Raw genomic sequence first — 22,682 nt, 5'->3', positions numbered from 1 at the left:
GGCTATTTCAGACACTCTCATTGAAGCGAATGAGACTGCCGACCTCAATCAGTCCGGCCGACATTAAGCTCGGCTGTGCTCTGGGTCAGTGTGGAGTGGAGAAAAAACAGCAGTATTCACTTAGTGTGACAACCCCTTTAATAGAGAAATATGTTTATAACTAATCTTCTAAGTTAGGGCAATATGTAAAGATGACATGTGAGGAGCAGCATAGTCAATTCAAGATTGATAAATTTTAAGGAATTTGTCATGGTTATCTTATAAAATGCTAGAGTGTTTGTAAATAATAAAATTGACTTCTTTACATGTAAGTTATGGTTTGTTTGGCTGTCAGTAAGAGCAATGTGAGGTGGTAAAACTGAGTTTGTCCAAAAGTCCAAAGGTTTGTGATGTATTAGGGAAAGCCTGGGGTCATAGCAGACATTAAAGGGGATATTCACCTTTCTAATATTGATAGCCTAATGAGAGGTACCATAACAGATACCTGAAGGATTCCATTTTAGATTTGTTTGTGTCCGTCGCGTAACGGAACCATTCATGTTGGGATTTCTTTTTCAGTTCCTATGATGGGACTAAAAAGCTCAATCTGTGGATACCACAAATGTGACCTTATCCTAAAAGGGAGCACATTATATTTGTAAAAAGCAAATAATCCTTTCTATTCTGAACCAGTCCTGCACAAATAATAAAAGCAGGGATGAGGCTGTCAGTAGCACACATCGAGTGACAAGAAATGTGTGATAAGCTACACTGGCAGGCTACATGGCTATCAGATAACAACAGCACTTACTTGATACAGTCTTCTCTTTTGGCGGATTGCCTTGTCTTTGTCTGCTGTAGCCAAGGTACGCTTTCTTTTTGCTGCCAGGATTTTGTAACCAACTAATATCAGTTTTGCTGTCATCACCTCCTCTGTCAGTATCAGTGTCACTAAACAGATGCTTATGGAAGTTTTTATGCTGCAGTGGTTTAATGGAAAAAAAATGCACAATACATGTATGAGGCAAATGCATGCAACATTATGAACATTTACATGTGAAATTAAGATTATAGTGGAAGTGTACTAGTGGAATGTACTCATGTCTAGAATGTGAATTACAGTGAGATTTTATTATAAAATGTACTTTATAGCGGATAGTAGCAGCAGAGGATTTTTGTGACAATATATTTACCTTCTGTTCATGTTCTTTTTTACTTTTGGTATTCTTCATTGACAGCGGTCTTGTATAAAAAAAAACATTATTCATTTATTATATATTTAGTATATTAAGATAAAAAAGGTAATCGATATAAGGGTCATTCCATGTCAAGTGAACCAATGATTTTTACCTCTATATTTTTAATTCTTTTGAGATTTTGTTATTTGGTAATAGTATGTCAGAGAATGCAAAATGTGAAGAAATTTTTTTTTAGAATTTTTTTATTTGATTTTCAAAGTTCAGAAAAATTGCAAATTTCTGTGTTGCCTGCCTTTACATTTCTCCTCATAACTCAGGCTAGAAAAAAGATAGAGAAACCAAAATTAATACCATTCTACTCAGAACTGTACAGGGTTTTACCAGTTATGTCACAAGATTATCTTTGTTAATATTTTCCCCCATGTGAACGCAAAATTTTAAAACACATTTCTGAAAAAAAAAATGTAATTAAAAAATTTCTAAAAATGCTCATGTGCCTGCTATGCTCCAAGCCACATCTGTACCAAAATTGGATCGCGAGTTGGGATCATATTTTAAAATATAACAATTACAGTGTCTATTCAAAAATCTTGAATTCAGATCTGTTCAGCCTGTGGTCTAAAAGTGTGGGGTCTATATTTACCAAATAATCCTGGATTTTTAGATATTACTGTATTATTTAATTATGTTACAGCTTAGGGGACATTCATTGGTGTCCGCTCAGTAGTGTCCATAGTTATTTTCCGTACAAAATTTTAGCAACAGACACTAGCTGGTCCTTTTGCAATTTCCATTCATTTCAAAGGGATTTTATCTTGTGTCCTTTAGTGTTCCTTTGTGTCCTTTAGTATCCGTTTACAACCAGGTCCGTTTTTTCAAGCGGACAAAAAAATTCTACACGCAGGACTTTTCTGTCGTTCGAAAAAACGGACAGTAAGTGTCTGTTTTTTTGTTTTTTTTTACCATTGAGGTCTATGGGCAACGGACATATAACAGACAGTAACTGATAGCCATCAGTTACTGTCTGTTTTTGTCCATTATGATAGGTGTCCGTTTTTGGGGCATTTTAACAGACACCAATGGTAGTGTGAACCCTACCTTAGTAGCAGGAGAGGACAGAGGAGAAAGCTTTGTTAGGGCTCAACCTAAGAATGAACAGGGATAGACAGTGAATACAGAGCAGGTGACAAGCCAGCAGCTCTGTCAGCCATGTGAATTATCTGTCCACCGCAAAGTCAGGAAGTCAGACAGAGCTTCAGAACTTTCATGTCCTGACTACAAACAGGAGGAGAGTTTGCTAAAACATCGGTTACAAGAAGCAGAGCCCATCAAAGGGACTCAGCAATACCACACTGTCATTCCATGTAGAGAAACAAATAAAAACAAGGATTTTTTCATTCAGCAATGACACTAAAGTCCATGAAGTGGTAGAAGGCGGCATGAGATTGGCAATGGATGACATAACTAGTTCTGTGACCTGTGAATATGATTGGCGCTGATGGCTGGCTACTGTACTCTCCAAAGATTGTGAAAATGAAGACGTAGAATTGACTTTTTTTTGCATCCCTCTGGTCCAGCACCATCCTTTGTATATTCAAGAAAACCAAAAATCAGATATTAAAGGGATTCAATCATTAAAATGAAATTTTTTCTCCCTTCTTCCGGCAGTGGTTTCAAACTTCTGGGCATGAGCAGTCAGCTCTGCCATCGGGCCTCGGGCAGAGCCAACTGCACATGCCTGCGGCAATATTCCTGTGGCCGCTTACACAGTAAACTGGTGTAAGCGGCCATTTTCATGTGGCTGATTACACAGTAAACTGGGGTAAGCAGCCACGAGAAAATAGCCGCTGGCATGCGCAGTCGGCTCTGCCCAAGGCCCGACGGCAGAGCTGACTGCGCATGCCCAGATGCTTGAAACCACGGCCGGAAGAAGACACAGAGAGAGGTCGTTCCATGCGAAGATAGAGGCGGCGCTGGAGAGTTCTCTCGCAGCATTGGGGACGCCCCCAGTGCTGTTTGAGTGCTGGGGACCGCCCCCAATGCTGCGAGAGAACTCATTTGCATACAGAAGAAAACCAGGATTTCTTCTGAACGGCAGGACGGAGAAGATATCTAAAGGTAGAAGAAGAATAGCCTTTCTTAAAGCTATTCCTGTGTGTTAGGGAGAAAAAATGTCATTTTAATGATAGAATCCCTTTAACGCAAGTGGAGCCGAACACAACAGGCCGGACATACTCTGACACATTGCTAGTAAGCGCTTATGGACAAGATTACATTTCACTCTCACTAGAAGGGACAAATTGATGACAAAAGGCCACTTTAAAAACGTCCTATTAATTGTTTGATTAGTTCATATTATATAGAATGAGGATGTAACTACTGGACTATTCTTCTTAATACATTACATGTTTACTGATATAATAAAAAAAAATGTTACATGTAGAAATAGGTGTTAAAAATATTGGTTCTTCTAGGGTGCATTCACAGCACGTATAAAGCACATCCCATTCATTTCAATGGGAGCCGGCATACGAGCGCTCCCCATTGAAATGAATGGGCTGCTTTTTACTCTACGAGCGCTCCTATTTAAGTGAATGGGAAGTGCTTGCGTGTACGGCTCGGACTGAGCCGTGTGCTGGGCCCCTTCACACGGCGAACCGTACACGCGAGCGCTTCCCATTCACTTCAATGGGAGCACTCGTAGAGTAAAAAGCAGCCCATTCATTTCAATGGGGAGCGCTCGTATGCCGGCTCCCATTGAAATGAATGGGATGTGCTTTATACGCGCTGATTCTGAACGTGTTTTAACGTTCAGAATCAGTCACCGTATCCGTAGTGTGAATGCATCCTTAATCTTGTTAACATATAATTTGGATGAAACTGTATTTAGAAAATTCCACTTGAGGATATGATCAGCTTTTTTTTTTTTTGGTTTGTTCAATGCATTCAGGTTGAAAATGCTGAACAGGTTGTGTTCTGATGATAAGATTATTTATTTTGGCCCTTACGGTATTTGTTTTTTATGTTTCTTTATTGTTGCATAGAAATGTTTTATTCAGCAAATTGTAATTTGAAAAGAAAAAAGGAAGAAGTTCACACCAACATAAAATCAGATGATTCAAGGCTTAAAAAAAAACAAAAAACTGATCCCAATTTGGTCCCAAGTTGAAACCCTGTACAAATATAACCAAGAACACAAGTAACACACATGCATTTTTTCACAATTTTAAAACATACGTTTTTTTCACAATTGCGCACTGAAATTTTGTATTTGAATTCTCCAAAACAAAATATAAAGAAACATTGTCTTGTGACATATCAAATGAAAGCCGGTACCGTTCTGAGAAAAATAATGCCTTTCCCACCTCTTTATCTTAGTTCTTGCCCGAGATATGATAATAAATGTAAGGCCATACTAGGCCAAAATTTGTGCTTTCAAAATTTTTAGAAGTCTGTAAAAAATTAACTGATAAAGAAAAAAATTCAAAACTTTTAATTTGTAATTAACTTAAGTTGTAGTTCATAAAAAAAAAAAAAAAAATCTAAAGACATCAGGTAAAAAAAATATTCAAATTTGGATCACTTGATATGGAATGACCCATAACTGACTTTTTTTAGAACGTGCTTAAAGAGGACCTTTCACCACTCCAAACCTATGCAGCTTTCTGCCCCATGTTATAGATGCAGCTGCACAGACTCTGGTGCACTTTGAATTATGTCTGTAGCCCCCCTCGTTTTGGAGCTCTGAGACCCGTTAATTCTGGCTCCCTGTATGTTAATTAATCCTTTACAGTCAGAAGGGCGTTTCTGACTATAAAGGCAAGAGCTACGTCAGTCTGACACTGTCCAATTAGCATTGGACAGTGTTGGAGCTGCTTCTGCTGTATGCTCTCGTGAGTTCTCGGGAGATCTGGCAGCCCTCTCTTCACAGGGCAGCACAGAAGACCAGGAGAAGCGATCCAGGCCGTGTATTGAAGTGGACTACAGGTAAGTAAAGAAACCCCTAAGCAATGAGCATAAGTGCCCTGTATACCCTGTGGACCTAGGTCTAGCCTCTATACAACCAGCATTAACCCCTATAGCCCCTAGGCAATGCTCATTGCCTAGGGGCTATAGGGGTTAATGCTCATTGCCTAGGGGCTATACACGGCCTGGATCGCTTCTCCTTGTCTTCTGTGCAGCCCTGTGAAGAGAGGAATGCATGATCGCACGAGAACACGCAGCTGGAAGCAGCTCCAACACTGTCCAATGCTAATTGGACAGTGTCAGACTGACGTAGCTCTTGCCTTTATAGTCAGAAACGCCCTTCTGACTGTAAAGGATTAATTAACATACAGGGTGCCAGAATTAACGGGTCTCAGAGCTCCAAAACGAGGGGGGCTACAGAGTCTGTGCAGCAGCGCCTATAACATGGGGCAGAAAGCTGCATAGGCTTGGAGTGGTGAAAGGTCCTCTTTAATCTGGTGGTTCTTTCTTCCTCATTGTTCATTATTTAAAGGAGTCTATCAGCTCAAAATTGCAGATAAAGATAAACACATTGTAGGGCTTTTATTACTTATTACTGGTTATAGTGATTTTTAACTAAGCATATATTTGCATAGCCTTTAGAAAGGCTATTCCAGACATCCCTTTTATTCATTAATCCTCCCAGCCATTTTTGAATTGGCCCGCTTTTATTGATATGATAATTAGCAACCACCGAGCGCAGAAAGTCTGTGTGATGTTCCTTGAGTTCCCTGTTTTGTTTTGTTTTTTTAAAGTGGGGTGCTCTGGGTATGCCGTTTCTCCTATAACCTTCTATTCTATCGTTAAGTACAGAATTTTTGCAGTGGAATCCATCACAAAAATTCTCCCTCCCATTTCAATGGGAAACAGATGCTTCTTTTCAGCAAAAGTCTGCAGGGTGACCTTACCTTAAGCCTAAATCCCCGCGTAGAGAAATGCTTTAAAAAAACACTGCAGAAATGCATCACAGTTTTTTCCTGCGTTGTTCAGAGAAAGTGTACAGAGTTTTCCTCTACAGATTTTCTACCCCTATTATACCTATACAGAAAAGGTCAGCATTTCCATAGGTATAATTGACAAGTTGCGATTTTCAAAAACACAAGCATCTTTGAAACGGCAACATTTTTTTTTCTGCAATGTGTGAATGGGGTTAGCCAGAATCCTATTCAATTTGCAAATAAATGTAAAACAAAGCATTTTTTGCTGCAGCATTTCCACCATTGAAAATGCAATGAACAGAAAAAATGAAGAAAATGAAGCAGAAAAAAACCCACATCATACATGAGATGCTTTCTATATTAGAAATTAAAAATCATTAATCAGTCATAATGCAGAATTGTACGCATTTTGTTTATACACTACAAAAATTGCTATGATAATTCTGAGATTGGAGAAGCAGAAGGATTAGACATGGCTGCAGAAGGCAGTATGAGGAGATGGAGAAGACTTCTGCAAGGGGCCCTATATGCAATGGGTTAGCCAAGTAAGTGGCACGTGCTCTGAAGGGGAAGTATACCAATGGAAGAGAACCTCCAGACTCTTATTCTTAGGTTAAGTTCACATGTTTTCAATGGGAAGCAGAGATCGCAGCAGAACACTGAAAAAATAAGCATCCTGCTCGATCTTGCTGCAGAGTCCACGGCTCAGGAGTCCCTGACAATTAGACCCATTCAGCAAAGGAAAGTCACAACTCCTTGGCAATCCTACAGCGGAATACGACTGTATTCGAATACGAATTTGTCTTCATTTTCTGCTGTGTGAACCTAGCCTAGAGTCAGAATGGAACTCTATATGGGTGCCTGTCACACTGACAGACTATGTGGTTTGTAATAACCAATGAGCACACTCCTCTGTAGTAATGGGAAGAGCTCCTGGTTTGCAAATATTTGACCTCTGAAGATCAATAGTTGATCTCTGATAAAATGTATTACAAAGTTTCTTATCATTCATCCAGTGGTTCTCAACCTTTCTAATGCCATGACCACGCAATACAGTTCCTCATGTTGCGGGGACCCCATTCAGTTTGGAACATGTGTCCATAACGGCGTGTGTTCCAGCAGAATAGCGCTGCTGCAGACAGTAGCGTGGCTTCTCAGTGGCTAAAGCCATCTGTATTTTCTGATGGCTTTAGGCATACCTCCCAACTTTTGTAGATTAGAAAGAGGGAGAAAATATGCGGCGCGCGCATCAAATTTAACTCCGCCCACTTTTGTGTTGACTCCGCCCATTCTCATTAATTTTTCATGTGCTCCCACACAGTATAATCCTCCTACAGTCACCCGGACATTATATGTCCCCTCGCCATCTCTCCCCCAGTTTCATATAACCCCTTCATCTGCCCCCAGTTTCATGTCCCCCCCCTCCATCTCTGCCCCCAGTTTCATGCCGTCCCCCCCCTTCATCTGCCCAGAGTTTCATGTCCTTCCATCTCTGCCCCCCGTATCATGCCGTCCCCCCCTTCATCTGCCCAGAGTTTTATGTCCCTCCATCTCTGCCCCCAGTGTCATGCCCCTCCATCTCTGCCCCCCGTGTCATGCCGTCCCCCCCTTCATCTGCCCAGAGTTTCATGTCCTTCCATCTCTGCCCCCAGTGTCATGCCGTCCCCCCCTTCATCTGCCCAGTTTCATGTCCCTCCATCTCTGCCTCCAGTGTCATGCCGTCCCCCCCTTTATCTGCCCAGAGTTTCATGTCCCTCCATCTCTGCCTCCAGTGTCATGCCGTCCCCCCCTTTATCTGCCCAGAGTTTCATGTCCCTCCATCTCTGCCTCCAGTGTCATGCCGTCCCCCCTTTCATCTGCCCCTTCATTATGTTCCACCTAATTCGAAAAAAACCTCTTATACTCACCTTCCAACGCTCCCCACCCGCTCAGTCTCTACTCATATAGATGTAGCCGCGGCTACACTGCAGAAGTCGCAGCGCAGCGTTTAAAGCAGGAGCTGGCTGTGTCAGCTCCTGCTTTAATCGCTTGTGTGTTCAACTCATCGGCGTCCTCCGGGCGCCGATCGTTGAAACCAGGACATACTTCCCACCGACCGGGACGGTTGGGAGGTGTGCTTTAGGCGACCCCTGTGTTTTAGTCGTTTGACCCCCGCCGGGGTCACGACCCACAGGTTGAGAACCGCTGATTTACGCCATCTATTTATGCAAAGTTTTTTTTTTTTCAGAGAACTTCATTTGTCTCATATTGGATGTATCAACCATATTTTCATAAAAATATATTTATGTGAAAATACAATGCAAATATTAGCTGGGGAGACAAAAAAAAGAGTAGATTTACCTGCCACTGGTAACTGCAATGTTGACCATTTGTTTTGATATGACTATTGATGAGACCTAAAGCAAGCAATACAGATTGTATGAGTATGTTTTACACAGCCTGGAAAATGACAGCAAAGGTAAAGAGCCTTTATTTCCATAAGTCTACAAGATATACTTTGTAGATAAATTATTTTTTATGCCCAGATGGCATCTTTATCTAAAAATGTATTACATCTCTAGTTTTTCCCTTGACATTTATTAACATACCCCAAGCTCTATTGTAGGCTCATCACTTCCCTTGGAATGAAAGCTGTAAACATCATCCATGCTGTGAAAATAATATTACATGTTAAAACTTCGGTTCATACTATTTTACTGCATCATTTTTATTGAAAGGGTTGTGCCACCAATAAAAATAGCAGTAAGTAGAATATGAATTTTAGAGTAACTCAAAGTATTGTTATTATAAGATGTTTTACTGTAGAAATAATATGTCCACCTTTAGTTGCTGTTATAAATGCTCCTGCTCCTGCTGGGCTTTCTCTATGACAGCAGAAGTAAATCCTATATCCAATCTGAGGTTAAGGCCCCATGTAGCAGGCTGCAGTAAAAACGTGCTGCAGCAAAAAAAAAAAAAAGTGGTCTCCCTCCACAGACTTTCTGCTTCCATTATAGCTATAGAGAAATGGACGGCGTTTCCATAGGTATAATTGTCATGCTGCAATATACAAAAATGCAACTGTGTTGGAAACCACAACATGCCCACTGCACGTATTTTTTCGCAATGTGTGGATGGGATTTGCACCTTGCAGTTAATGTGAAACACTGCTTGTTTTTTTTCCACAGTATTTCCGCCATGTGGGGTACCGGGCTAAATGATATCCTTGCTTCTTTCACTGAGGATACAACAGAAGCTATAATGTAATCTACCTCACTAGAATGACACAGACAATTGTGATATTTCTGTAGGAAAACATATTTAAAAAAAAAATAAAAAAAAATAATAACAGTAATATACAAAGTTGCCTTAAATCAGTGCTTCTAAAACTATGAGGCAAGCCTCACTAGCTGGTGAGATGCAGGTACCTGTCAGGGACTCAGAAGGCAAATGCCAGCCTTGAATCAGTGCAGTCTTCGTGGCAAGGAAAGCTGAAGGACCTGTGATGACATCATGACCAACAATCCACAGGTCCTTCACCAGCAAGTAGTACAGCTGGAGTCTGCAAGCTGAATTCTCTAATCTGGAGCCAGGGGTATCATATGCTGATACTGCAGCTAAGAGAACCTTATCTCCTTTTTCTGTTGTGGGGATGCTCCTAACAGTGTAGGGGCGTGGATTTGGGGAATGATTTGCTGAAAGTTTGGAAGATTTTTTTTTTAGAAAGAATGCTGATGCCAGTAGGCTAGAGGTGGAAATGAGGAGACCGTACCACCACAGAAGAAAAGGTTGGGGGCAATGCTGCTACCATTAATGCTGTACTGTGACCTTTGGAGCTTCTGCTTGGGGATTTTATGCTGCACAATGATGCTGGCACATTTAGCGCATTTGGTGTTGTCTGCTGGGAGGTATTTTTTGCTTGGCACTGGTATTGACATCTGTTGGTATTTCGTTTTGCTACGGGATGCCATTGCACAGTGGTATTTGTATGACACTCCATGGAAGTATTCATTTGCTGGTGAGGCCCCACTTCACAACAGAATGACTTGTGAGGACTGCTCTAGATACATGTTCAGTTTACTTATTTTACATTTATTAGAGATAAATCAGAACTGTGCACCTGTGGCCTTCTTTCCAAGGACAGCTAGGGTTTAAATCTACTCAGTTTCAAGAATAAAGGTAGACCCAATGATCCTTATTTCTCCCTTAGTGAAATTTCATAAGATATTAGTTTGGGAAAATCTTCTTTTTCTCTTTCCACCACCATAAATATATGTAACAGGAACATTTACATTTACAGTACATTTACAGTGATAAAACACAGGGATTACCTTACCCATAGATGCCGTATGATTGACATCCAGTGCCTTAAAGAAGACCTTTCATGTCCTCGGACATACGCGGTTTTATATGCTGCTAGAAAGCCAACAGTGCACTGAATTCAGTGCACTGTGGGCTTTTCTGTTATGTGCCCCAGGAGAAGAAATATTGGTGCCGTTACCAATAGCTGTTCACTGCCAAAAGGGCGTTCCTGACAGTCTAGCTCAAAACGCCTCTCCTGACAGTACTGTGTGTAGCGCCATACTGTGAGGGGGCCTTCCTTACCGCACAGCGATGGCGCTGAGCGGTGAGAAACGCCCCCCCAGTACTAGTGTATGGACAAGTACTGTCAGGAAAAGGGAGACGTTCCTCACTGCTCAGCGTCATTACTGGGCGGTAAGGAAGGCCCCCTCACAGTATGGCGCTACAAACAGTAGTGTCAGGAGAGGCATTCCCATCTAGACCGTCAGGAACGCCCTTCTGAAAGTGAAGAGCTATCGGTAAATGCACCGATATCTCTTCACCAAGGGCACATAACGGGAAAGCCAATAGTACGCTGAATTCAGCAGACTGTTGGTTTTCTAGTGGTATATAAAACCGCATGTACCCAAGGACATGAAAGGTCCTCTTTAATTCTCCATATAGTTCACAGTCCCCTAGTAACATACAGTTGTGAATATGGAGAATAGAAAAGAATGGTTCAGTGTTCCAGCTAGTATTGCTAATATGCTGACAAAGCTCACGCTCGTATGTATGGGGCCTTAGGCTAAGGTCCCACGTTACAGAAACAGTGTTTTTGGCTTCTGCACAAATGAAGCAAAAAAAAAAACCCCAAAACCTAAAAGTACCAACAAAGTGAATGACATTTAATTAATTTCATCCACACTTTGTGAAGAAAAAAAATGCAATGCGTTAGCGATATGTGGGGCCTTAGCCTTAAGATTTTTTTCTACAGTTCACACAGTGATGAAAGTAAACACTTACCAGGTGTCCCCTGCTTTGTCCTTATTTAACTGTTTACCTCCTTTCATTTTTTTATTTCGATTTTCCTCCTAAGATACAACAACATGGATGTTAAACTTTTATGGAAGAAGATTTATTTATGTTTATAGTAATTGTTATTTATTCAGATTTCTTTCCAGAAATGACTGACCCTACAGTTACACTGGTCATGTAAGAACGTAAGAGCCATTGCAATTCAATCACATGGATCATACAGGGTAACATTTGGTCCCCCATTTTCTTGTTTCCTAGCAATGTGTCATTTATCCCCTATCATGTGGATAGGAAAGAAATGTCTGAAACACCTAAAGGGTTCTGAATCTATTCCTGTGAAACACCTAAGGGCTAGTTCACACGTGAACTGCCCACGCGGATTTTGACACAGAGAGAGACGCGGCGAGACGCGTCTCTCTCTTGTCAAAACCCGCTCGCCGCGACCATCGCGGTCGCGGCTTTCACCTCCGCTGTCGGCTCAAATGAATGAGCCAACATGGAGGGTACTGCCCGCGCGGCTTCCGCCTGAAGAAAGAGCATGTCGCTTCTTTTCTCCGCTAGCAGCAGCCCGCCGCTAGCGGAGAAAAGAAGCCCAGCGGTCTCCATAGACCACCATTATAAGGGGGGGTTTTGGACGTGAAATCCGCTGTCAAAAACCTCCCCTTATACTCACGTGTGAACTAGCCCTAAAGGGTTAACAAAGTTCCTATATAGGGTTTTGAATAATTTGAGGAGTACGGTTTCTAAAATGGGGTAATTTATCGGTGTTTTGTATTATTTAGACCTCTCAAAGTCACTTCACAACTGAAAAGGTCCCTAGAAAACAGAATCTTGAAATTTTCTTGAAAATCTTTGAATTTGCTACTAAATTTATAAGCTTTCTAACATCCTAGAAAAGAAAAAGAACATTAACCCCTTAAGGACACAGCCCAAAAGTGTGTTAAGGACCAGGCCTCTTTTTTTCCAAACTGACATGTGTCACTTTAAATGGCAATAACTTTGAGACGCTTTAACTTACACAAGTGATTTTTCTTGTAACACATTATACTTCCTGTTAGTGGTAAACACTAATCAATATTTTTGTATTTACTTATAAAAAAAAATAGGAAATTTGATGGAAATTTGCAAAAAATTGCAATTTTCAAAATGTGAAATTCTCTGCTTTTCAGGCAGATAGTCATACCACCCAAATACATGAATAAATATTATCTCCCATATCTCTGCTTTATGTCGGCATCATCTTTTGATTGTCTTTTAATTTATTTTGGACGTCACAAGGTGTACAAGTGTAACAGCAATTTTCCAGATTTACAAGAAAATTCTGCAAACCAATTTTTTAGGGACCACTTCAGTTCTGAAAGGAATAGTAATGGCCTATATAATAGAAACCCCCGTAAATCACCCCATTTTCAAAACTGCACACCTCAAATAATGCAAAACAGCATCTGGGATGTTTGTTAACCCTTTAAGCATTTCATAAGAATAAACATAATATGGAGGTGAAATGTAGACATTTCATTTTTTTTTCACTAATACATTCATTTAGACCTAAAATTAACACATTCACAAAGGGTTAAAGGAGAGAATGCATCTCACAGTTTGTTATGCAATTTCTCAGTGACATTGCTGGAGATCTCTTCAACGCTTGCCTAAAAAGTCCATTTCAAAAGTCAATATGCAGCTTGACCAAAAAAAACCTCAAGGACACAGGTCATATACTAAGACAATCTTTAGTGGCTGAGCTGTCTCCTGAGTATTTTATACATAGCTCCATAGTTTCCCTGTTACTCTGGAGTGCAGCCAGCGTTCTCCTGCACAGTGTGAAATGTAATAAGGTCAGAGGTAGAGGGAGTTATGCGTTAGAACTGAATATGCTCTCAAACAGCTCTGTAATCTACAGGCCACGATATGGATCTAAACTGTCTTAGAGTTCATCCACAAAGGCCAGCTAACATTATTATTTGCTTATTTCCAAGTGATCATGGAAATAACTGCACAGTGTAAATTACGGATTAGATTAATAATAAACGTATCGTTTATTTCTAGACCAATGCTGTAATTTTGTATAGAAAAGGTGTGAAGATTGATTCACTGAAGAGATTGATTAGACCTCAAAAATAGGATTAAAAAGATAAAATGTAACTTTTATTAAACTATGCCAATAAAATTTTAGCACACGCAACACACACCCTATAATGAGAGTTTTTACTCAGTGCCAGGGAGAAGGTATGAAACTATGTAACCACTCTAAATACCACTAACTCCCTACCACTACAAGCCAATGTGGCTATCAGCATAGACTCTGAATAGGACTATGAACCATGCTCAGCAAAACATTCCCCAGCCTTCTGGAGTGCCGGCTATGCCGCGCCAACCAGGGGGGGAAAGAGTAAATTGCTGGCTAAGTCCCAAAACAGACTAGCTCAAGCCAACTGCCGGCTAAAATAATGTATTTCTTTTGACCCAACGCGTTTCGCTAGACTCATCAGGGGTCAGTGAAAAAAATCTCAGACTAAAAGCAGTGAAGACTGCTGTCATTATTGAGAAACAAGGGCGGTTGATATTCTGACCGCCAGCAGGACCGCCGCTATTCCTTCGATTTTTTTGACTGACCCCTGATGATGTCATCCCCTGGCAAATCCAGTTATCTGCTGTGAGTGTTGGTGTTGAGGGTGGCATGGGTACTGGATGCAGCTGATGTTTCCAGGTCCAAATTCTGATAATGAAAACTCTTTCAAAGTGGTGGCTCACTGTTTGCCTAATGCTAAGGCTCCACAATACGGAAACACAGCGTTTTTGTTGCAGATTTTGCTGTGTGTTTTTTTAGTTAAAGTTAGGGGTGGATTTTACAAAAGGGAAATAGCTTATATTTGCTATTCTTTTTCAAGCCACTCCTGACTTTACCTCAAAAAAAGGCTGCAAAATCTGCAACCAAAAATGCTGCATTTCTGCAAAGTGGGGCCTTAGGGTATGTTCACACATCAGTATGCCATCAGTCCGTTTGAATTCAGTTTGAGACTTTAAAATGGACTGATGCACATACTGATTGTATACTGACACCTTTTTATGCTGATAGCAAAAGTTCTCCCTCCCATAGAGGACAGATAAGGGGATTAAAAGTAGAAAATTGTAAACAAAGTAGAGATAAGGAGGACACAGGGACATTTATTATATGTCCTTATCTCTACTCTGTTTACAATTTTCTACTTTTAATCCCCTTATCTGTCCTCTAGGGGAGGGCTTAAAAAGGTTTCAGTATACAATCAGTATGTGCATCAGTCCGTTTTTAGTCTCAAACTGAATTCAAACGGACTGATGGCATACTGATGTGTGAACATACCCTTAGCCTAAGGGTTTGTTCACATCAGGGCTGTTTAATCTGTTCATCTGGTCTGTTGTAGGCTAAGTAGAACTGATTAGACAATGAAATAAGTCAGTTTAATGACAGGTAACAATGAAGGACCAGGAAAACGGATTAACAATAAATCAGACCAGTCTTTGGGAGCCTGCACACGGAGTTACGCTCCGCTCATTCTGAACGTAAAACTCATTCTGAACGTAAAACCAGATCCCATTGATTTCTATGGGTGCCGGCATATGTGCGCTACCCATTGAAATCAATAGGAGGGCTTTTTCCCTATTGCTTTCAATGTGATACACGCGTATCACATTGAAAGTAGAGATGAGTGAACACTATTCGAAACAGCCATTTCGAATAGCACGCTCCCGTAGAAATGAATGGTAGCAGCCGCTTAATCCCCCGTGTGCCTGCTACGTCCATTCATTTCTATGGGAGCGTGCTTTTTGAAACGGCTGTTTCGAATAGTGTTCGCTTATCTCTAATTGAAAGCAATAGGGAAAAAAGCTTCCCATTGATTTGAATGGGTAGCGCACGTATGTCGGCACCCATAGAAATCAATGGGATCTGGTTTTTACACGCTCATTCTGAACGAGTTTTACGTTCAGAATGAGTGGAGCGTAACTCCATGTGCAAGCTCCCTAATAACGGATAACAACAAATCTTAAAGGACCCCATTGCCTATTATGGGGTGTGTTGGATATCTGCTATTTTCTCTTACACCTTGGTGAATAAAAAAAATATCAAGCTTGTCACACTTTTTTGTCCAGGATTTCAAACTCTGCCCTGGATGGACTCTGACAGATATATGACTATAACTTGTGCAGTAGAAGCAGAGTAGTAACTGTGAAGGAGCTGGCTAACTGCAGTAATGGATCTTTATGGATAAACATCTTTATGGGGAACACCTGAAGCCCTCTGGTTTGCCTAGGATGGAAACTGGTTTGAGAAACACAGCTGCTATGTGAATAGCATGGATGCATACTGACAATGAGAAAATGTAAATCATAATCGTAAATGTAATCGTACGTGACACACTGCCTAAGGAAAAAATAACATTACCTTGCTAGTTTGCATGTTCTTCTTCTTTAGACTTTGCCTAAAACATGATATTCAAGAACATTGTTCACAGAAAAAAAAAAAAAAAAGATAAAATCAGCAGTATGGAATACACAATAAATACAGATCTGTCTGCTTTATTCTCCCTGACATCCCCAGACAGAAAAGTTGGGTTTGCAGAACTCTGGAGTTGTCCGCAATTTTAAATGAACTTTTTGACTGTTGGCACCAACCATAGACTTTGAACAAGATGTGAAAGTAGCCTAAGGGTGCATTCACACTACGGAATGCCAGCGTGTATCACAGCTGTACACGCCGGCGTTACAGCAGGGCTGCCGGACACTTCCCATTCATTTCTATTAGAGCCGGCATGCGAGCGCTCCCCATAGAAATGAATGGACTGCTTTTTTCCATTCATTTCTATGGGGAGCGCTCGCATGCCGGCTCCCATAGAAATGAATGGGAAGTGTCCGGCAGCCCTGCTGTAACGCCGGCGTGTACGGCTGTGATACACGCTGGCGTTCTGTAGTGTGAATGCACCCTTAGGGTGGATTCACAAAGAGGAAAATAGCGCTAAATTTGTTGTGGAATCTGCATCAGATTCAGCACTGAAAAAAAGCCTCTCATTGACTTCAATGGGTTCCTTTTTCTGTTAGCAGAAAAAGGAACCCATTGAAGTCAATGGAAACTTTTTTCAGCGCTGAAATTCCACACCAAATTCATCACCATTTTCCTCCATGTGAATGGATCCAAACTTGTGTTAATGAATATGCTGTTTTTTCCTACATCAATGAAAATGGCCAAGATGATCAAAAATGCAAAACCGCTTTGTGATTTAAAAACAAGCAAAGAAAAACACATGCAGTAACTCAAAATAAAAATGCAGTTGTGTAATAGCATCCTTAGGGGAAAAGTTATCAAAACAGGTGAATGAAGGGGCATGGCCAGATGTTTATGAAGTAGGATACGCTGAAGAGAGACTTTGTGCACCCTAGTCCTCCATAACCAGTAAGACTATGGTGGATGTCGGGTAGGGATTAAAGTATAACTAATCTTTCAAACAACTTTTGATTTTCTGGAAGCATTTTTTACATGAATAAAGATTTTGCTCCTTTTTCTTAAACCCTATAATGAAATCTATTTTCTGCTCCTTCTATATTCTTTCCCTGTTTATCTATTGGTAACTGAAATCTTTACATGCTTCTCAATGTGCATGGACATAGACAGAATCATGCATAATTCAGGGAGCTGAGGCTGAGAGAGATGAGATTGTAAGATTTTACATGGCACCAAGATGACAATTCTACCTGTATTATTACCAAAAATAAGCACAGTCAGGAGTGGGAGAAGCTACCTATAAATATGCCAATCTCGGCTTTGTTTTCAACTGGTGACATGTGTGGTAGAAATGTGTTTGAAAATGACTGCTGAGAATTTCATCTTTCATATGACACCAGAATCGCTATTCTACATTTTAAAATGCCCAATATATATATATGAAGTAACCCCCTACAGCCTCAATGTCCTTGCATTATACATATACTCAATTACCGTATTTTCCGGACTATAAGGCGCACATAAAAACCTGCGATTTCCTCAGAAATCGTAAGTGCGGCTTATAGTCCGGTGCGCCTTATATATGGATGGAAGCGGCGGCAAAGTCTGCGTGCCGCTTCCATACATACATAAAAGGCACCGTAAGGGTGCATTCACACTACGGAACGCCGGCGTGTATCACAGCCGTACACGCCGGCGTTACAGCAGGGCTGCCGGACACTTCCTATTCATTTCTATGGGAGCCGGCATGCGAGCGCTCCCCATAGGAATGAATGGACAGACACTTCCCATTCATTTCTATGGGGAGCGCTCGCATGCCGGCTCCCATAGAAATGAATGTGAAGTGTCTGTCCATTCATTTCTATGGGGAGCGCTCGCATGCCGGCTCCCATAGAAATGAATGGGAAGTGTCTGTCCATTCATTTCTATGGGGAGCGCTCGCATGCCGGCTCCCATAGAAATGAATGGGAAGTGTCCGGCAGCCCTGCTGTCACGCCGGCCTGAAACAGAACGTGAAACTTACCGAGCGGTGCAGGGCGGGCGGGCATTCAGGCCTCCTCTTCCTCCGATGTCCTGACCACTTCCTCCGGCGCTCGCGAACTAATGGCCTGGGCGCATGCGCAATATCATAATGCTTCTACTACTGTGCATGCGCCCAGGCCATTATCAGCTAGCGAGCGGCGGAGGAGGAGGACGGAATATCGGAGGAAGAGGAGGCCTGAATGCCCGCCCACCCTGCACCGCTCGGTAAGTTTCACATTCTGTTTCAGGCTTTTATTTTAAAACGGGGGGGGGGGGGGGGGGGGGGGGGGGGGGGGGGGGGGGGGTAGTTTCATCTAACTTTTACGGTTGGGCTCTATCAGCATGATTTTGCTGATAGAGCCCCTCCTCGCCTGCCGAGCGCCTCCAATAGAAGCGGTGGCACGCGGGGGGTTAAGCGGCCGCTGGCAAAGTCTGCCTGCCGCCGCTTTCAATAACATATAATGCGCACCGGACTGTGGCTTATAGTCTGGTGCGCCTTATATATGAACCGAGACGGACTATAAGGCGCTCATGGGCAATGCGGCTTATATTCCAGTGCGCCTTATAGTCCGTAAAATACGGTACGTATCAGCAGTATACAAATTTCAGTTGGATTTCAGAGCAGGATTTCACAGAAAGGAGCAAACATTTACTAATAAAAGTATATTACAACATTTATTAATAATTTTTCTTTTTTGTTACTTGAAAATTTTTCAAAACACTAAGATTCAGAGTTAAAAAAAAGGTGGTCAATCAACTTTCAGGCTTCCAGCTTTCTTTTTCAAGGATATTTTAATAAATATGTACATCCTAAATTTAAGCAGAAATCACTCACATAATGCCTTGAGCAATCTCTGTACATTTCGTATATGCAAGAATATAATTTGAAAAGAAAATTAAAACACAAACATGGACTCACCTTAAAGATGTATCCGCTGGTCTGCTTTTCACGGCTTCCTTTGAATACTTGTTTCCTATTTTACTTACCAATGTCTTAGTAACATCTTTAAAGTTGTTTTTTTCATTCTGTAAAACACAAACCGCATAATGTTAAATATTGATATGATACATATTTTTTATTCACAAAATTTAATATACTGGCTATTTCTGTTCACACAGAGTTTTTTGCAGGCTGATTTTTAGGCAGAGTCCACCTCAAAAAATGCCTCGCATTCATTTCAATGAGAGTCAGTATCAGTTTGTTTCCTCTAGCTGATTTGTTTCAGCTAAAGGGGGAAAAAAAAGCGACATGACCTATCTTCAGGTGGATTCAGCCTTGAAAAACCCATTCAAATCAATGGGAGGCAGAAAAACAACTAGTGTATTTTTGACGCGCTTTTGGCAGCGTTTTTTTTTTTGCAAAAAGCGCTTCAAAAACCCATAGCATTTTTTAAGAGTGAAGTTTCCAGGTCCATACAGTGTTCTGGAGCAAAAACGAAAAAAAAAAAAAACACGTAACGAAAAACACGTCAAAAAACCTGAAAAAAGCGCATCATGTAAAAAATCGCGTCAAAAAACGGTTTCCTATTTCCTGAAGCAGATGTTTTCAGCTTGTAAAAAACCTCAGTGTGAACATATCCTTAAAGTGGAAGAAAATTTCTTTGAAAAGTATACAGATGAATTAAAATGATTAAGACTCCTTTTGTTTGTTACAATAGACTATGTTCAAATTAAAGAGGACCTTTCACCACTTCCAAAAAGTCCAGTCCTTTACATCAATTAATGATAGCTGCTTCACTGATTTGGGCACAGTTGAAATTTTTTTCCCAACTTCCCAAGCAATCAATGTTGTTAGTTTTGGTGTCTGGTGTGCTATTTAGTCCCTGCACTGTCGGGAGGGCATTGCCAGGCAGAAGCAGGAAAGGGGTGTGATTCTGAGCTCAGACACTGGCTGCCTCTGATTGGAGATCTGACGTGCACACCCCTTCTAACATTAGAGTATAAATAGCACATCAGGCACTAAAACTAACTGAGCTTGTTACTCGGGAACTGTGGGAGCTAGAGAGAAAATTTGTGCTGGAATCAGTGGAGCGGCAACTATTAGCTGATACTGGGAACTTAAATTGGTGAAGGTGGTGAAAGGTCTTCTTTAAGGATGAGCCCTATATTTGCCATATATGTTGGCAAAGCTGAAACATATCCATATTGATCCACTATACCTAACAGCTGTCAAAGAGTGTACTTTTGGCTTCTGTCAGGCTGGAATACATCAGTGTAATTTTGGATGCAAATAGGAATTATCAGAAATTAAATGTATACCATACAGTGTACATTTTCTTTCTTTTTTTTTACACAACGGGATTCAATGGTCATATGATGGATTATTTCACTGAAGGTATATATTAGGCAATACTCCACACATGTACACTTCATCCTGCAACAACTTGATGTTGATGTGAAGAGAACCTAACAAATTTACACCTTACCACATTTTTCTGTTTAACTTTTTCCTTAGTAATAGTTCTGGAGTTCTTGAACTTTTCTACATCTGTGATCTCATTCTTAGTTCTTTCATTCTTAGGCTGTAAATGAATATCTGAGTTTTGGATACTTTTGCCAATTGTGGTTTCCGTGATTGAGAATCTGTTACCATTCTTATCCCTGAGCTCTGTTCTTATACGATTCTCTAGCCTGGTGTTTTGACATGAATCATGTGACTGCGTTCTTGTCTTCTGATTGTTGACAACTCTTGTAATTTGGGTTTGTGTAGCCTTTTTACCCTCAGGTATAGAACAGACAGTTTGTTGTTTATCTGTAGCAAAACAAGCAAAGAAAATAAAGCATAAAGGGTTATCTTTATGTATTTCTTATCACATACTAAAGATAAACAATAAGTATATATGATTTGATTTATACTCCAGAAATATGGCCTATGTGAAGTAGCACTTTTTAAATTCCCTATATCCTACTAAAGCCATGCAGTCCTGATGCCGAATAGCCCAGGAGGCGCCTGCAACTCTTGAGGAAGAGCCGTAACATGGAGATTAGGTGGCCTCCCTGATAGCAGACCAAATCCATCAGAAGATGGAAACCTCCGTAACAGCCAGGTCCAAGCCAGGTCTTCCATGTGCGATGATAGAAGTTAGCAGACAGTGGTTTTGAGGGTTGGGCTTGGTCTGGATATAAGGTTGCAAACACCACGACACTTCAGGACCTAGGCTTCAACAGCCACGCAATTAAACACAGCTGAGGTAAGGTGTGGTGGATCAGTGGTCCATCAGACAGAAGGTCGACTTGCAGAAGAAGAGGCCAAGGAGCATCTACCAGGAACATGAGATCCACGTAACAGGCCCTGCGGGGTCAAATCTGGATAGCTGGAACCCCATTGGTCTTGAATTTCTTGAGAATCTGAGGGAGAAGAGTAAGAGGAGGAAATAAGTACAGAAAGTAGAAGTCTGATGACGGTACCACAAGAGTGTCGACGACCTTGGACCTGGTCATATAGCTGGAGGCGAAGAGGTCAACATCTGCCGTATTCCACCAGGAGAAAGATCTGCTGGTGAAGCGACCACTTAGCTTAGGTAATCTGATGCCCAATTGTCCATGTCTGGAATTTGGACAGATGACAGGGCCAGGAAACGACGTTCTGTCCAAAGAAGAAAGGGGGAGACTTCTTGCTGCCTCCCAGTGGTTCAGGTAGGTGACCACAGTGTAGTTGTTAGTCTGGACCCTGACTGGATGCCCTTAGAAGAAAGCAGTCCAATAACACAGGACAAGGAAGATGGTTCTCAGTTCCAGCAGGATGATCTGGAGGCAGACTCTGACTTGGAACACAGGTCTTGAAAGGTCAAGTCACCAAAGAACACTCCCCAACTAGAAATACCAGCATCAGTGGAAATCACCTGCCAAGAGAGGAGAAGAAAGGAATTTCCCTGGGGAATCCCGGGGGAGAAGAGCCTCAAAAGAAGCTCTCAGCAAACCAAGGGATACAGGAAGATCCGGCATTTGAGAGTGGACGCAGACTTGTCTTAGTGGGCAAGAATCGATTAGGACACGACTGGAATTGAGCCTAAAAGAGACAGTCTTGAAGATCAAGACCAGGACCCACATGCAGAGCTGAAGTGAATACGGAGAGTTCCTTCGAAGGGGACACACACCAGATCGGGGAGAAAGGATCTATAAACTGGTCAGATTGTCCATCTTGGAGGAGGTTGTCACCAGTAGGTCGTCCAAATATGCAATCACATTGGTAAATACCCGGGGGAAAGACTCCAGCCCAAAAGGGAGTGCGACAAGCTGAAAATGATCCAAATCCACCGCAAAACGACGATAGAGCTTATGGCACAGCACGATAAGAATGTGGAAGTGTCGCAAATCATAATGAATGACAGGAATTTGAAGGTCTACAGGGATGCTACCACCAACCGCAGTCAGCCCCACAAGTTGGGAAAGAAGGCAAAGTGGATAGATAAAATTTTCCATGAGAAAGGTAGGAAAACTCGGTACCGTTGTCGACACAACCTCTTGGCCCCAGGATTCATCAAAGCTGGCAAGCCAGATCTTCCAGAAGGGGAGTAGGCGTTCCCCCAGCCCTGAGTGGAGGGAAGCATTTCACACAGAGGAGGGCTTGAAAAGAGAAGACCAGGTGGGCTTGTTGCTGGACTGCAAAGCATGGTTCCAGAGCGAGAGGTGTAGCCACGAAAGGATTGAAATCTCTGAGAACAGCTGAAAAAGGATGGCTAGCGCTTAGAACGCCTCTGGCGGAGGAGAAAACATTTTCTCCCTATAGATTCAGAGATGAGCATCTGTAGGCCTTTGCCAAAAAGCAGG

The 22,682-nt window shown here is 41.6% G+C and overlaps 1 protein-coding gene across 1 annotated transcript in view; it reads right to left on the bottom strand.

Moving 5' to 3' along the window:
- Positions 1–22,682, bottom strand: part of SYCP2 (synaptonemal complex protein 2) — a 139,972-nt gene that overhangs the window by 58,962 nt on the left and 58,328 nt on the right. Inside the window, exons 23-30 of the mRNA XM_075279062.1 lie at positions 20,339–20,706; positions 18,832–18,938; positions 15,837–15,873; positions 11,405–11,472; positions 8,710–8,770; positions 8,462–8,517; positions 1,173–1,221; positions 791–959 (exon numbers count right to left, since the gene is read on the bottom strand). Coding sequence (XP_075135163.1) covers positions 791–959; positions 1,173–1,221; positions 8,462–8,517; positions 8,710–8,770; positions 11,405–11,472; positions 15,837–15,873; positions 18,832–18,938; positions 20,339–20,706 — 915 coding nt within the window. The remainder of the gene's footprint in view (positions 1–790; positions 960–1,172; positions 1,222–8,461; positions 8,518–8,709; positions 8,771–11,404; positions 11,473–15,836; positions 15,874–18,831; positions 18,939–20,338; positions 20,707–22,682) is intronic.

The sequence above is a fragment of the Leptodactylus fuscus genome, chromosome 6, assembly GCF_031893055.1.
Source record: "Leptodactylus fuscus isolate aLepFus1 chromosome 6, aLepFus1.hap2, whole genome shotgun sequence".
In the NCBI taxonomy this organism is placed as follows: Eukaryota; Metazoa; Chordata; class Amphibia; order Anura; family Leptodactylidae; genus Leptodactylus; species Leptodactylus fuscus.
The sequence above is the reverse complement of the archived record's forward strand: the minus strand, read 5'-3'. Positions and strand labels throughout refer to the sequence as shown.